Source organism: Ursus arctos, unplaced genomic scaffold, assembly GCF_023065955.2.
Source record: "Ursus arctos isolate Adak ecotype North America unplaced genomic scaffold, UrsArc2.0 scaffold_28, whole genome shotgun sequence".
NCBI classification, from domain to species: Eukaryota; Metazoa; Chordata; class Mammalia; order Carnivora; family Ursidae; genus Ursus; species Ursus arctos.
In genome coordinates this window covers 3,832,294-3,849,855 of record NW_026622963.1, presented here as the reverse complement: position 1 = coordinate 3,849,855, position 17,562 = coordinate 3,832,294, and the positions used below count along the sequence as shown (strand labels likewise).

Sequence of the window (17,562 nt, the reverse complement as noted above, 5' to 3'; positions counted from 1 at the left end):
TGGAAATATTAATATCCTTGCTTGTCACGTGATACTTTAACACAATCCAGCCATACACAAGTATTTAATTTTGCATTAAGATGATATCTTGTTTGCCTGTTTAAAATATGATCTTGGCTGCAAGGAAAAGGCTCTTCATTTGATTGGAAATTTAAAGTTAAAATAAATCAAGCAATCACCCTAGCTCTTGGGTCAATATCAAAACCACTTAAAAACTACTCTTAATTTACAAGCTGTACCTCGGGGAAAAACTATAAAGGAGTGGGGTCACGGATGCAGTGGGTAGAGACACGGGGGTCAGACCTACTGCTGATCTGTTTGGCACCTTCACATTGGCCGGAGAAAGAGAAGTGAGAGCTTTCTGGGTACTATGTGGTTCCCAATATTTTCATCGAGGACTCTTTTTTTATTATGTTTTCCCCTCAGGAATCCCATGTTTTGACATATTTTGTTTACTAAACAGCATTTAATTAGACAGCAATGTGTGTTTTCTCATTTTATAAAACTGACCGCCAGAGCTTCTAATTTTCATTAAATACATCATGTTACTGTAACGAGTTGATATAATTCCAGCCCCGAAACCACAAATGTCATGTTTTACTTGGACTCTACAGCCATATGACAAGGGCAGAATACAACTGAATAGTTCATGTGATCTCAGTCCTGCTCTCCAAGGCCCATCCTCATCCTTCTGCCCAACAAATATCTCATAAAATGGATAAGACAAAAGAGAGGTGAGACCAACCCTTTGAAAATTATTATCCTGTCCCTCTTCTTGTTGTGTCTAGATACAGTCAAATTAATTCTTAAATAATGGTTTATATCCAATCTTCAAAACACCATGTCGGCAGCGTTTAAGCTATGCATTATATCACTGAGAAAATCCTACCCCAAATCCAGGTTAGACCATTAATGTACTGGAGGAAGGAACTGGAGGCAGAAAATTCATTACTGTTTCCAAACACCTACACACCAGAATACAAGACCAAAAAGCTGACAATCTGAGTCTCGGGCTGACTAATTTGCATTAAGGAAAAAAAATAAAAGATGATCCTTATGTGCTTATTGGCTAACTGACTTATTAGCATGACTCAAGTCCTAAGAGTTAAATATTACTTTATTTCTGGATCCAGAGCTTAAGCGACTCCATCAAACAATGCCTCTAGGGAGCAAAGAACCTAAGTGACTGGCCTTCATTATCATAGAATGTTTCCAAAGTAAGTGGGCCTGTTAATTACTTTCATTTCAATGTGACACACTATCCAAAAAAAGAAGACAGTAACTAGTATGTTGGGTTAATGGATGCTAAGTACTCAGTATTAACACCTGAAAGGAAATTAATCATTCAAGTATACGCCCTCAGTTTAGAAATTCCTATTCTTCTAGGTGAATGTTCTGAAACAATTATGCAGGCTCTAAAACTAGCTAGATATGGAGAGAATCCAATTAAAGAGCCCTACTAAAACCTGCTAGGAAAAAAAACCCCTCTTGCCTCATTCTCGTTTCAGCCAACATGTATAAAGCATCTATTCCATCCTCAGGACTGTGCTGAGTACACTAGAAAATACAAGGAAACACAATGGATTCTGCTTGACCTTGAGAAACAACACTGCCTGGGGGAGGAATACAGAGAGAAGAGGAGAGACGCTAGAATTCCGGCTTTGCCACTGAGTCGCCACATGCCTGTGAGTCCTAGTTTTTTCCAGTGGTAGAATGGGCTTAACATTTTACCAGGTGTCCTAGAGCAATCCGAAAATAAACTATGGTGAAGGAGAAAATACTCTGGAACTTCTAAAAAATCACCATATGTAAGATACAATAAATCGTATTCATGACACAACTAGGGAACGCAGGAAACAGAAGTATACCAAGTATCATAACACAGAATGTTTTTTTAAGATTTTATTTATTTATTTGACGGAGAGAGAAAGAGAGCACAAGCAGGGGAGTGGCAGAGGGAGAGGAAAAGCAGGGTCCCCACTGAGCAGGGAACCTGACATGGGGCTCAATTCTGGGACTCTGGGATCGTGAGCAGAGCCGAAGGCAGACGCTTAACCGACTGAGCCACCCAGGTGCCCCTGTAATGCAGAATTTCTTAAAGTTAATTAAACAACTCTAACACAGTTCAACATTGGTGAGATATCTGTAGACATTCCTCAAAAAAAAAAAAAAAAAGAGCCCCATGGTCAAGTGAGTACAGGAGGCATGGGGCTTAATGAATTTTCTATTATTAGCATTACCATTAACAGCAGCTAACATTCAGTTGGTCGGTCATAGTGCTGAGCCTCTTCTATGCAACATCTCATATAACCTCACAACCACCTTATTAGATGTTATTATCTCCGTTTTTAAACATGGGCAGGGGGTGCCTGGGTGGCACAGTGGTTAAGCGTCTGCCTTCGGCTCAGGGCGTGATCCTGGCGTTCCGGGATCGAGTCCCACATCGGGCTCCTCTGCTATGAGCCTGCTTCTTCCTCTCCCACTCCCCCTGCTTGTGTTCCCTCTCTCGCTGTCTGTCTCTATCTCTGTCAAATAAATAAATAAAATCTTAAAAAATATAAAATAAAAATAAAATAAACATGGGCAAACTGAGGCAGAAGACATTATGTAACTTTCCCCAGGTCACACCGCTAGTGGCAGATGCAGGATACACTTAACCACATACATACTGTTCTCTACTTTCTCAAAGTTTCTGAAATTCACTGTGAATCTCTTAGAGGGGGACAGAATATGTGTCTTTCCTGAATTTAGGGTTTTTTGGAGCAACATGCAGCATTTTGGGAAAGGGAGCAATAATGAAAGTGCATTTGTTTTCCTTTCCTAAATTCTTCTTCTTCCTAGGCATAAGCTCTACTTCAGTCTAAGGTATTTCCTTTTTAATCCATTTCGCGCAAATCGGTAATCCAAGAAATACCGACTTAAAATCATCTGCCTAGGTCATTATCATAATACAGAGAATAACTCAGCAGGAGACCATGCACAGCATCCACAATACCATTTGGCTTAAATGTTTGGGCCCAGAATTCCATACTGTGTGACTGGGGGAAGTATCCAGACTTAAAGGGCGAAATGTGACCAACTATTAAACAACATACATATTGCAGTTATACATGATGTCATATCCCTTGAAATTCACAACATCCCAATCAAGTGGAGCAAATAAGAAAGAAATATTAAAGTTTTGCTTTGCATTTATTAGCTTTATTATACTTTATAAGAAAAAAACTTAAATAGGCCCATTAGGCAGTTTTGTTACCAATGAGTGGATTTTCCAATATTTTCTTCATCTAGTTTATGTAGCATAGCCTGTAATGTAATCATTTTGTTTGGAGAAAAAATCACAATTTTTATAGTCAACACCATTAAGGTAAACTTAGTGTAGGAGAAAGTCAATCATAACACATCAAACAGTTTTATAGAGACTTTAGTAAAGTGGATTCTCATTTCTTGACAATTATACCATTAATTTTGTGCTGAACTAAAAGCCAGGGATGTAAGAACAATACAACTGAAGCCCAGGAAGAAATGAAGACCAAAGATCAACGACAAGCAGTTATGCAATTTGGTATCTTTATGTTCTCTTCTCTTAAGAATCACCTAAGCAATAACATCGATGAAATGTCTTCTTTGTATAAGAAATAAACTATGCAAAATAAAGCCCTAAAATGATCATGTTACTGCCACTCACCCTCCATCAACGACCACCGTCAAAAACATTAAATCTTACAACATGCAGGGCACCTGCAGGGCTCAGCCAGTTGAGCGTCCAACTCTTGATTTCAGCTCAGATCATGATCTCAGGGTCGTGGGATGGAGCCCCGTGTCAGGCTCAGCGCTCAGTGAAGAGTCTGCTTGGGGATCCTCTCTGCCCCTCTCTCTCTGCCCCTCCCCCTCCTTGTGCGTGAGCTCACGTGCTCTCTCACTCTCAAATAAATAAATCTTTTTTAAAACCATAAAAAGTTTTTTAAAAAAAAATCTGCTAACACACACATTGAGCACTACCAAGGGTAGGTAAATGAAATAAGGGTAAGTTGCTAATTTAACAGCAGTTAAAGAACTTGTGCTAAGGATGTGTAAGATTATACGGCCCTGAGTAAGGAGAACTTCTAGCCATGCTCCTTAGCTAAAAAGGTGAACAAGGCAAACAGGGAGTTACTGTTTAATGGGCACAGGTTTCAGATTTGCAAGATGGAAAGAGTTCTGGAGATGGACGGTGTTGAAGGCTGCACAGCAGTATGAATGTGCCTAACGCCACTGAACCGTAGGCTTAAAAATGGTGAAGATACTAAATTTTACATGTTTCTTACCATAATTAAACAAATAATAAAACATTAACATGATTCCGGGCACCTGGGTGGCACAGTCAGTTCAGTGTCTGACTCTTGGTTTTGGTCCAGGTCATGATTTCAGGGTCGTGAGATCAAGCCCTGCACGGGCTCCACACTCAGTGCAGAGTCTGCTTAAGACTCTCCCTCTCCTTCTACGACTCCCCCGTGCTCGCTCTCTCTCAAATAAATAAATAAACAAATAAACCTTTAAAAAAACAAACAAAACATTAACACGATTTTATGCTGTAACTTCTCCTTGGTAGATGGACATGTTATTTCTATTTCTCTGCATCCCCTCCCCTTTTTGTTATTAACCTATGTTTTAAAAAGGAAAGATTAAAATCTTAACATCTGGGATATTATTTCTAATAAAAATCATCTGCTGGAGTTTGGTGGTCTTATGTTTCCCCCTGCTAGAATAAACCAGGACAGTAAATTCACAATAGGACTTCAATTTGAAAATACAAACATGCTTGAGAGTTAAACATCCAGTTAAACAGAACACATGAATAGGTTAGGCGTCTAAAGAATGATTTTGGATTCCATTTGAAGTCAATAAAAGGAATCCAGAGAGTTGAAGAGTTGCTAGAAATCTTTCCTGTTTTATTATATCTGGCTATAAGCATAAAAGCATTATTAGTAAAAGCACGGTTCAGGCTTTGAAAATTGCTCCCTTACAGGGAACTCAAGAGAAGCAAATCAGCATTCAGGTTCCTTCTTCTTTCCTTTCTAAGGGCACCTGAACCCAAGAACCTTCAGAATAGGGTAAAAATTCAAGTCAGATAAGAATATGAAGGATAAGGGTAAGATGAAGAGGTGTTATTTATGCAGTACTGGGGGCTGGTTGGGAAGGAATGCTAGTATGATCCAGGGAAGGACACGAGTGACTCAAACCTATCGGATGCATTAGGCATGAAAACATTTTAAGGGCACGGCCTAAGGATCATGTACGCAACACGCTGTTATTTAATTCTCGGAATTAACATAGTGGAAGCACTTTACTTTCAGATCAACTACTCACAGTACCCAGTCATCTGTAGGAAAAAAACAATCGAAATATATGAACACAAGTTCTTAAAGGACTAGACTCAGGAGAACAGACTCACATCCTGGCTCTGCCTGCAGAGAAGACTGAAGCCCTGAGTGGATGAATGGGTCAGCTGACTGAGAAGAAGCTTCCAACCCGGAGAACCCTAATTCAAGGCCAAGGCTGCATCTGTGTGTGGAAGATGTTCTGGGATTTCAGGATGTGACCCTTCATGGTCATAGGGCAATAGGGCGATTTTTATCTACAGTCATATGGTTAGCAAGCACTTAAAATTCTAAGAACATTAATAACCAATTATAAATTGTTTCACAACTTTGAAGATATATATTAACATCAACGTTAAAACAACGAAGGTAAAAACACAATCTTAATGTGATGCAGAGTTAGTGTATATATGGAAAACAGCTCTCTGGAGGAAAGCTTTATTACTCCCTCAGGGCTTTCTTACAGAGTATGGATTTTTTAATTCCTAGTGGAATATTTTTCATACACCATTGCAGACTATTAAGTACCAGATATTACATTATGTAGTTTAAACTTTGCACTACTGCATGAGAAAGACTTCCCTGTCGAGAGAACTATTTTTTACGGTTAGCATTTTTTAATATGGAAATGAACACTCCTTTAGGGTAAGATCACTGCTACTGGAATTTGGGAGAATTTTATGACTTAACATATTCATCAACGTGCAGAAATTCTCCCAAGGGACTCGGGTGAGGAGAGAAGGAAATACAACAGGAAGAAGGCTTGTTAATAATTTACAGTGTCAACACAGGGCACAGCAATGGTATTTATAAGGGTTGTCTTCCACTGGGCACAGCTGTAAAAGGGCAGGGGACTAGCACAGGGGGCTAGCAAGTTTTTAAAAAAAAATGATGTGAAAGAGGGCAGAAAAAAAATGCATTAAACTTCAGGCCAGTTAAAGGTACGCTTGCTAATGGTGGACTATTAACTGCTTGCCCGGGAGAGATGCAGACGCAGAAATATTAAAAAGGCAATATAAATGCACTTTTCCGAGCAATTCCTGAGAAAATAGATGCCTTGCAGAATTTTGGAGTCAAAAGTGGAAATAAAATCTAAGTGCTGGTGGTCATTTAAAAATCTTCGCCACAGAGAACCTGAGTCCTCACATTTGGCTAAAGCGGATAGAAAGTTTAAACGAAATCGACTACTCACTTGTAGACTGTGCCTCCGTTGCCGTGGCCAAGAGTGTCTCGATACCGTATGTCTTGTTCATTCATCTCCACGAGAAAGAAAGAAAAACAAAAAGGGTGTCATGCTGTGGATGGAAATGTCAAGGAAAAGCAACTCTGGGCCATAAACAACAAGCAGTCTGGGTCATTTCAAGTTCAGCTGCAAGAACGAGAAGATCAATACAACATTTGCTGTCCAATTTATAAAAGACGATACCAAGGGACAAAGTGATGGAAAGTTTAATGACAATTTGTTTGCCTGGGTCATTTCATTAAAGTTTGATAAAAGGTGTCAAAATGGAATGATATAACATAGCTCAAAAGGGTCAGGTCAGAGATACTGATAAGAACACAGTCTCCAGTACTACACGTAACCAGTGCCAAATAGCACTGCACATAACCAAAGTCAAACTTGGGAAGACAACACACACACACACACACACACACACACACACACACAAGCCCGGTAATCTAATGCACAATCTGTAAATAAATCAGCCCCTGAAAACTCCTCAGGTGACCCCATAGCTAACATTAAACAAACTAACTGAATAATGTTAATGATTTTCCTAAAGTAGATACAGCTTTTCTTTGGAAACAGTAAATTAGTATACAGCAGTAACTGGGTAGAACTCATGTTATGCTGATGGACAAGTGCCAAATCAGTGCACTTTCAAATGCACACACAGTCAAATATTGTAATGCATAAAGGGAAAACATATAAGCATGTGATTCTTATAAACTAAAGTCATTTTCATAATTTAATATGTTAAACAGCCTGCACATTTTCCCCAGTTCTGTAAAACTATTACACCACAAATACTACTCTCGTTTGTATCATGAATAGGAGTCAATTATTTTAGTGCCCACAAAATAATGTTTTAGAGTTTTAAAGAACTCCCTAAATTATTTATCAAATGACTTTAAGACCAGTCAGATTATATTTGATGCATTCAGTAATTTTCTACGCACTGGTCCAGTTGCTTAAAAATTAACTGCCAACTTTACTCACTAAATGGATTCAATAAAAGTGTTATTTTCCATATAGCTAAAGCTTGGGAAAAGCCATAGTAAGCCCTGAAAAAAAAAAAAAATCAATTTCCAGGGAATTGCACTGCCTTGCATGGCCAGAAAATGGATGGAGTTTTTAATTCAATATCACCTGGAAAAAAATAGTTTGCTTTCAGACCATTATAGTAAAGCTTTAAATATTTTGCTCTAAACATCCACCAATTGAATAAAGCAAGGCTCCATTTATCAAGGGAAATATTTTTCTCCTATACATTTCTGAGGTTGAAGCTTCAGAGAGCTGTGATAATTGGGAGTACAGCGCAGGTAACAGAAACAGCTCCCTTTCCAAGCCGTTCTGCCAATCCCTAAAAGAATATTGACAGATTAATGTGCAAAGGCCAATTCAACACCCAATTTAATTGTAGTACAACCTGATTGATGCAATTTGCAATCAGCTAATTACTATATTTAGGGTCAGAGGCAAAATGATAGACAAGTCAGAAAAACTGGCAACTATTTTCTTCCGACGGAAATTTTGTTCTTCATTACCTTTATATTACTAATGCAGAAAAAAGAAACCATGTTTTAACCTATACAAAAGATGGAACATGAAGAAAAGAAAACTTCATTATTCTGGACTACATGGTAAATTTGAAAACAGCATGAAGAAGAGCAGCACATGAAATAAGTTGAGATGCTGAGGCAGCAGAGCTGTTACTGGGTTTACTTTGATCAATGGGTATGAAGGGTACACACCTAAACTGCAGTATCTACGGGCCAGTACGAATAGGCTAATTCCTTCAGAACATTTCTCAAGGTAGTCTAAACAGCACTCTTAACAACCTCATTTGTACCATTAGCTTGCCTAACAAGCTGCACCCTTATCAGGGCCCAAAGTAAATTTCTAGGAGAACACATTTCATTGAGTATATATAGGATTCAGGCTGTTACAGAAACCACCCTCTGATACTGTCCCTTCCCCCACTCCATCAGGGCCTTCCAGATAAAAGCACCAGTAGTTTCCTCTCAGAAAAACAGACACGCCGAGACACCGTGTCACTACACATTCCAATAACACACTGGGATGGACCTAGGACTTTGCAGGGGGCATGATTTTGTGGAATTTTGTTGGAGGAAGAGAAGGCAAAGGAGTAGGTATGGCATGTCTCTGAGTAGCTTCAACCATTATAATCCTGACATCGTAGTTGTTGTTTGTTTGTTTTTTAACCTCTGATATGTGGGAGATTGAGAAGAGAAGTGGAGCAGCCATCTACCCCAAGTCCCCAGCATTCCAACCTGATCAGGAGTCGTAGGCATCCAACAGGGGACAGGCTGAGAGAGGCTGTATAGTGTGTGTGTGTGTGTGTGTGTGTGTGTGTGTGTGTGTGTGTGTGTGTGTTCGCACCCTTACGCTAAGCACTGGGTAAGCAAATTCAAGGACAGAAATTTGGAATCCCTCAGACAATAAGACTGTAAGAGCCTCATAAAGATAAAAGTGGTTTTGGAGCGAAAATTCTAAAACCATCTCACTTAAAAAGATGGTATCCATAAAAAGATAAAGTGTTTCTACAATGTTTCAAAGTTTTATAGACCTTTGCCCGGCCTATGAACTGACTGATAGATTTTTATATTAAAAAAAAAAAACAGATTCTTTTCCTTTTTGCTTATTTGGATTTTCTAATTTTTATAAAGTATGCAAATATTATTCATGTAAAAAAAATATTTAAAAGGAAAACCATTAGGGCCAAGCTCATGAACTGTTTACAAACAACCTTTTGAGAATCTCAAATCGCTGATCAAAATGGGTTACTTTAATTGATTTTAACTAGGAAAAAATCACTAACAGGATCCTAACAGGTGATAACATTGTTGCCCTTTTTCTTTAGATAACCATATTAGTTCAATTTCTAAATGAAGCACAGGAACAATGTTCATTTTGATCCAGAAGTGGGATTTTTATGCCTACAGCATACAATATTTAAATATTAACAGTTAGGATCAAGTATCACAAAAATCACACAACTGTACAGCATTTCAAGCACATAGTCCAGTTAGGTCATAAAACTAGTCAGTAACAACTAGTCAAGGCGAGAAGTCAGTCCTTCTGTATTCTCTGCTCAATGCCATATCTTAGCAGCTGATGTCCTGGCTAAGTATGGAGGGACGTCCTCTCCCATCAGGCTCACTGGCCCGCAGGAAGGAAGACAATAAACGGAAGGGCACTCACAAGTTAACAGCAATTTCATTAGCTGTGGTATTTATTTTTAAGAGGAGAAATGTTTCAAAGATCACATAGCTCTTCATAGAGAAAAGAGGTGAAATAACGTTTTTATTCAATAGAGATACTGAGTTATTTTTAAAGATAGCTGTTCCCTCGTTTTAATTAAAAAAAGCAAATAAAAGGCAGAACACTAGGTGTGAGAAGAGAAGAAGAAAAAGCCACCGGAGTTACAATTACATGTCAACTGAAAGATGGCGAATGACCTGGGAGAAATGACGGGCACTGGGCTCTGCTCCTGCTGAAGGAGAGTCAGGGGCTGGAAAGAAACGTGGACCCGACGGGACAACCCATCGTATCCGTGTGGGTGGGGGAGGGGGTCATGCAGTGTGGACTCCATTCACAGTCTATGTTTTGGTCTTTCTGTGGGATGTAAGATGAACCATAAGAATCCAAGAGTTTTATATAGTGGTGATAATACAGCTTTTAATTTAAAGCTAATTTTACAGCAGAATTCCTATTTTTCTTCCTCCTTTTTTTTTTGAAACATAAGAAGTTTTCCCAAAGGCAACTGAAGTTCTCAAAATAGCCAAACATGCAGCAGGATCAGGATTAGTTCTAAGATCTGTGGCTTCTCAAATACATTTATACTTGATTTATCAGAAAGAGGAAAATAGTGCCACCCTCGCCTACAAAATCTAAAACACAAAAAGAGGGAGAACGACTTCACAGATGCAAAGGTCAAAGCCGTTCATCCTTGGAGTAACTGTGTACTTTTTTAATCCTTTAAACTGACCCACTGGGCCATTTCTAATCAGTTCCAAATCAAGGGCCAATGTTAAGAGATGATACCGCACTAAAACTCAAGTGGGAAAAACACACCAGTGGCACTGGTTTATAGCTCTCAATGAAACACACCTAAAATATCGTATGATTTGGCTTTTTTTAAGCTAGAAAAAAAGGAATCCTCCATCATTAAGTGGTAAAAGAAAAACAATGCCTCCAATCCAAGGACTAAATGTTAAACTTTAAAAAGTGCTTGATTTAATATAGTATTAATGAAATTAATGGGGAAAATGAAATGGAATTCAATTATGGATCAGCAAAGAAAATATTCTTTGTTTATTGTCTGCCTGTGTTAAGAAGAATCAGTACCTATCGCTTATAAATCATTAAAATAAAAATGCTCAATTAATCCTTATTTTATATGTAAAGGTCTGACAGAAACTAGTCCTGTCACTAGACCTTTGCTTCACAAATCGAAGCAATACTGGTTTCAGAAAGCAGTCACACTCTATGAGCAGACAATTGGAGAGATTTAGTAAATCCCACTTTATACAGCAGAGACTAATCGGAAAACACAAGCCAGTCAAATGTTTCTTATGAACTGTTGACACTCTATCAATGCTGAATCAATCGGTGGCATTTACTCTGAGTGACAGAAAAGAAATAAATATTTATATCACATAACCTATATCAATGAACCCAGGCAGAAAGCTATTTCTAACCTGTCAATATTTGATTATCTTGAAGAATCATGTCCCTTTCTCTTAATGATTAATATGAATTCCTTATTAGATCTAAGTGGAGGCTAGTGGAAAGGCAAATCATTATTAATGCTTGAGAGCATAAACCACTAAAATAAAAAACTATGCTCAGGTGTTAAAGTATCGTTAAATGTGACTTACATCTTCCATATCAAGCAGTGTCAGTGCTCAGCCCAGAAACTTACTGACGCCGCAGCTGTGCGCGTTACCGCACAGCAGCACGATCGCGCTCGCTCTTTAGTTACCCCACGGCACCGAGGAACTGAGAAATTAGTGCAAGGAGGAGGTACTATGAGGACTTCCAAAGCGGGTTTTCCTGTTTGTCCTTGTGAATGAAGTAAATACAGCGAAGGAAAGAAAACACCATACTGTTTAACGTGAGGTTATCACATTCCCAAGGGAAAGCAATAAACAACCTTTACGTGTTAAAAGCCATTGTTATGACAATCTTCCACACGGAGAACTCGTAACTGAGACCACTCCGATATTTATGGTTTTAGGTCTGTTGTCAAAACATTAGGAACATTTCAGAATGCTTATTTTTTTTTGCACTGGAAATAAACTGTTTTTCATCTCTGAGAGAGGAATCTATGACAGGTTATTTTCCATTGCCTGGGCTGAACAAATGTAGTTAAAGCTTCTTAATTTATGTCAATTTTGAAATATATCTTGCAGCTGAGGAAAGCAAGTGACTCATACACACGCTACAGTTAGTAACTAGAATGCAAGCAGGCTGAAGAGACGTAAACATCCCAGGCTCAACGTTTCTTCTTGTAGTCAGGTTTTGTTTCACACTGGCCCTGAACACGTCCAGGGCACTAGGGGGACACATTTGTGCACCTCAATCCAAAGAAACCTTGGGCTTCTTAAAGTCAAAAGTGTTAGGTAAACACTCCCTAAAATTTTGAGGCCGTCAAGATGACACACACGACATGAGGTTCTCGTTAGCTGTACACGGAATGTCTAAGGCCTAGAATTCACACATTCTGGAGGACGATCAGGTGTCAGAACCAGATCAACTTATTTTTTCCAACTGTATTCAAGGGCTTGTGTGCTAGAGAAGCGGGGCGTCCCGAAGCACCACCCGACAGTCACCGTTGTAAGGCAGGCACATCTATTAGGCCGCAAAGTTACAGGTGATATTAAAGGACAAGCACGAGGACCCAGCTTTGTCTTCTTGACGGGCTCCACTACAAGTACTTGATTCATGAAATGCCAATGAGCCTTGGAGAGGTCAGCGTGTGAAGGCACTGAATAAGCATCTGAGATAATTAAGATTTCAGCCTTCGAAACATGGACGGGAAGTGAACAGCAGTTAAGAAAATCAATAAGAGTCTTTTATTTGCAGTGACACAGATGTCTCAGTCAATAGAGCCTAATAGGCAGGCCTGATCGCAATGGACAGGCGCCTGCCTCCAAGGCTATCAAAGGGCTTCCTCTATAACAAACATTAAAACGCATTTATGTTGCTATTGAAGAATCGAGGACCCGGTAGGTAGCATAATTTGCCAGTGTATGTTTAAAAGCACTATACTATTTCAGATGTGTCCATTTACTTGAATCAAAATTAGTGAGAAATACCTGGACTGCAGGCCCGTTTGTCCCTCTCTGGCCGGGTTAGGTCATTTGGCTTTCGGAGGGCTGGTCGACCAGGCGAACCAGATCACGGGCTTCTAAAGCCAAGGAATTTTAAATGCCAAAGGTTTCCCTAAAAAGCCAGCGTTCCTTTCGGGGCAAAAGAAGGCGCCGAGGTAAGAAAGGAACAGTTTCTCCTCTTCTCCTCGAAGACAATGAAAGCAGCAGCCACCTCCCGACACAGGGCCATTTCGACAACCCATGGGTTGACACACTTGTTCAGAACTGATTAACTTTTTTTAGACTGAGATGGCAGCAGGGTGTGTGCATGGTACTTCAATCTGCTGGGAGTAAAAGCCATTAGCACAGTTTGAAAAACGTGCTGCAAATTGTTCTGCCAATCAAATTAAGCCATTGTAATTCATTTATGACAAGACGACGTTCGCAGGCTATTTATCCGTTTATTAAGTTTATGGACACAAAACTGGACAGTAACAAGTTACTACTTTGTGAAAATCTTAATATGCAATGACACCTACCTGGCCATTGGCTAATATTTTTTTCAGTTCGGCAGAAGACTTCTTTAAGCTGAAAAGGGAAGACATGATTTTTAATGGCAAGATCACGGACACCTTGGAACACCATTCAGAATTCCACACTAAAATACGCCTTTGTTTTAGGTGTAGACATGGACTACACTCTTCACAACCTTCTTTCTGCATAAAATTTTTTCAAAAGTAACTGGCCAAATGGAAAAGGTATGAATAAAAAACCTGAAGCCCTAAGGCAATAAAGAAGCCTACAGTCACCATGAAGCTAGGCTACCTCATGGATTACCTCAGTGACCTTGTTTGGCTATTTGTCCTGCGGCCTTTCCGGGGCTACTTTATGAGGACTGTCCCGTCTGCTAAATACGAAGTACTGTAGAACATTTGTTGGATGTTAACAGAAACAAGAAAATAGAACTTCAAAAGATAAAATAGTTTAAGTCCTGATCTTTTACCACAGTTAAGAGTTAAAATTCAGCTTGCTGAGAAGCAAATGTGCAGCAGAAATCAGTTCTGGGACTCATAAGCTGTGTGATCTGGGACAAGTCCATTACTCATCCTCTCGGAACTGCGATGTAAAATGGGGGAAATATCAACGTTACAGGGTAATCAAGAAAATTAAATATGACAAAAAGCTCATGCACATAGCAGATGCTCAATATATTTCGGCTGCCTTCTCTTTCCTTTTGTGTCCTGTAAGTGGGAGACCCAGTTTCCACAGTAAAGAAACATGAAAATGTTCTTCTCTGGACTTACGTGGCTACGTAAACACTATAGAACGAATTTAGGAGAAGTGGCCAGGGGATGCTCTGAAGTCCTTCTAGCTTTATAACGAGTTATACCCAAAGATACCCACCCAGTTAGTAGAGTGGTGCCCAAAATAGCACCTCATCTCATCAATGTTCTGACTGGAAACTTAAAGCTTGTTAACTCTATCCTTCATCTACTCAAACCCTCTACCCAGCTACCAGATTAACTCTCTCCCTCGTGTTAGTTATCTGTGTAGATGCCTTTCTTCCCGCCACAACTGCCCCTAAGACTTGGAGAGCCCCGAGAACACGCACCACATCTTGATGTCCTCTATACAGTCCCTTCCCGTCCCATCCTTGAACGTAGCCCAGTGACCGGGCGTGTCCTAAGTGTCTGGTAAATGGTGGTCGTGGTTCTGGTTGTGATTTATTCTATGGCAGTCACAGACACACATACACACACCTTCATTTGGTACCTTTAGTAAGTTATAATCAAGAAAGATCTCTGACTTCAAGTTTGACCATACTTGCTACTTCAAGTTACGATTATTCTCCTTTCTAAATACTTCTTAAACTTCTGCTATGATCAGATGCAGACCATGGAACCTCAGTCCCTACTTTATACAGATTTTATAAAACATTCCCCTCAAACAAGGATTCTAAACTTTATTTTTTTAAAAGATTTTATTTATTTATTTGAGAGCAAGTGAGAGAGAGAGATTGAGAGAGAGAGAGAATGCGCACAGTGAGGGGCAGAGGGAGAAACAGGCTCTCCACCGAGCAGAAAGCCCGACGTGGGGCTTGATCCTAGGACTCTGGGATCATGACCCGAGTCGAAGGCTGATGCTTAACCAACTGAGTCGCCCAGGCACCGCAGGATTCTAAACTTCAGTAATGTCCTCCCACGTCTAAGAATTCATGTACTGAAGTGGCAGTTAAGAATTCTGTACAATAAGGGGTGCCTGGGTGGCTCAGTCAGTTAAGCGGCTGCCTTTGGCTGGGGTCCTGGGATCGAGACCCACATCAGGTTCCCTGCTCAGCATGGACTCTGCTCCTCCCCACCCTCTGCCGCTTGTTCCCTCTCTGTCTCTCTCTCAAATAAATGAAATCTTTTTTTTTTTTAAAGAATTTTGTAGAATGAGACTGAAGTAGAAAAACATATCAAAAAATAAACTGAAAAAATCGGTCCAGTTAAGAAAATAATAATAGCAGCTATCATTTACTGGATGATACCATGTGCCAGGCATGGTGCTAAATGCTATTACTTATTATCCTGATTTAATCCTCACAGTAACTATAGCCCTGTGGGAACAATTTATTAAGGAAACTAAGGTTCAGACCTCCTCAGTCTGTCCCTCTTGCACACACACACACACACACACACACACAGTTTTTTTCCCTCAGAAACATTTAGACCTTTGTATTCCCATAGATAACTCCCAATTTAACAGTTACAATTATTGTAAAAACAGAAATAACCAAACAATGCCCAGGCAAGGCTTCTCCACAGATATTCCGTAATGTTATACAACTTGAAATAATAACATTTTGATTCATTGCATTTACAAAACACCTTTCATCCCAGAAACAAAACGTGATTCCTTAATACAGCTTCATCAACCTTCCTAACACTAGAGGTAGACAGATGAAAAGTTTAATCATCCTGATTTTACAGAAGGAGAAAGCCACAATATTTAGGAAAGGGCTTGACTTGGCAGTGGGACTTGAATTCAGTAATTATGTCCTAGCAACACCACGTGGCTTAGTAAGCTCAGTTTAATAAACAATCACCCACCTAAGGCAAAGACCGATCACGCTTTGAGAGTAACTGAGGAGAATGCTGATTTCACTCGTTATGCCAGTGTCTGACTACCACTTGGTCTCATCAAGAGAAAAATTCTGGGGGCGCCTGGGTGGCTCAGTCGGTTAAGCATCTGCCTTCGGCTCAGGTCATGATCCCAGAGTCCTGGGATTGAGCCCCATGTCAGGCTCCCCGCTCAGTGGTGAGCCTGCTTCTCCCTCTGCCCCTCACCATGCTCATGCTCTCTCTCTCTCTCTCTCAAATAAATAAACATCTTAAAAAAAAAAAAAAAGAAAGGAAAAATTCTGGCAATTTCTTTGTTCCTCAGTTTACCCAATATTTTGTTTATCTGTAATGGTCACAGTGACTTGGGCTATCTAAAAATCACTTTTAAAAACGTTTTAAAAATTTAAATATGTTAGTGTAACCCTGGTATGACACTTAAAGAGGGACACTGAGACATCTAAAGAAGAGGAAATGGGTAAGGGGACAAGAACTAATGTATTGGAGAGGCTTGAATGAGTTGGGAGAATTTAATTCAGAGATTAAGACTTAGAGGGAATATAAATTTGTTCACCCACTCATTCACTCAAGCATTATTGACTATCTCCTATGTGCGAAGCACCACACTGGGAATTGGGAATTCGATAATGAATATGCTACAGTCACGGCCCTCCAAGAGGAGCGAATCTATCGGGGGACAGAAGTGATTGTAACACAATGTGCTACCTGCCACAGTAAAAGCAGGCACCAGGGGATCAGGGAAATTCAGAGTGGGTACCTGGTATGGACCAGGAGGTGGGCAATCATCAGACGATGGTAACAGTTTGGTTCCTCAAAGATGACCAAGGCTGGCCAGACTGAACATGAAGGAGGGAGCAAAAAAAAGGAGGAAAGCAGTAAGGGCTAGGAGTTAAGAGAAAACAGGATCCATTGAAGGCACCAAACATTCATCAGCAAAGCTAGAATGTCAGGTAGGGAGGGGCAGAGTGGGCAGGGGTCTACAGGTGACAGGCCGTTGGTCACCTGCAGCCGCAGTGATCTACAGAGCCTGAAGTGCCTCGGCACGACGGGGCCGCTGGCCAGCGGACAGTCTCCAGTGGGATTCAGAAGGGACAGATGTCGGGACGGAGAGATGTGGTGCCGAGGGAGGCCCAGGAGGCAGTGAAGGATGCCTGGCATGTTAGCAACTGGGCGGGTGTGGGAGAATTTGCCGAGACAGGAAATCTACAAGAAGTACGTTTGGAGGGAAGACGACGGGAAGAGCTACCTAGAAGAAGGAACGGCTCTGCTCTGAGGGCTAAACCAGCTCTTGATGAGGGGACGCTAAAAGGAAGTCCATCTCGGCTCGTGACAAAGAAGGTTCTAAGACAGAACTCTGTGAAAACAGACAGGCTGCCAGGGCCGATAAAGTGCGTTTAGGCTGTAAGGGATATTCAGGAAGGGGTGGGGAATCAAGCACCGAAACAGAGCAGGATTAGATGGGCGCTTCTCTGGCTCATTCCCCACCACAGAGGGTCTTTTATAAACAGAGCTGGCCACAG

General features: G+C 40.3%; 1 protein-coding gene across 7 annotated transcripts in view; it reads right to left on the bottom strand.

Moving 5' to 3' along the window:
* MAP2K5 (mitogen-activated protein kinase kinase 5) overlaps nt 1-17,562 on the bottom strand; it is a 249,378-nt gene that overhangs the window by 187,683 nt on the left and 44,133 nt on the right. For all 7 annotated transcript variants that reach the window (XM_026478382.4, XM_044391907.3, XM_026478383.4 and 4 more), the window contains 2 exons: nt 13,460-13,508; nt 6,553-6,617 (listed from right to left, as the gene is read on the bottom strand). In XM_026478382.4, the coding sequence (XP_026334167.1) occupies nt 6,553-6,617; nt 13,460-13,508 (114 nt within the window). The remainder of the gene's footprint in view (nt 1-6,552; nt 6,618-13,459; nt 13,509-17,562) is intronic.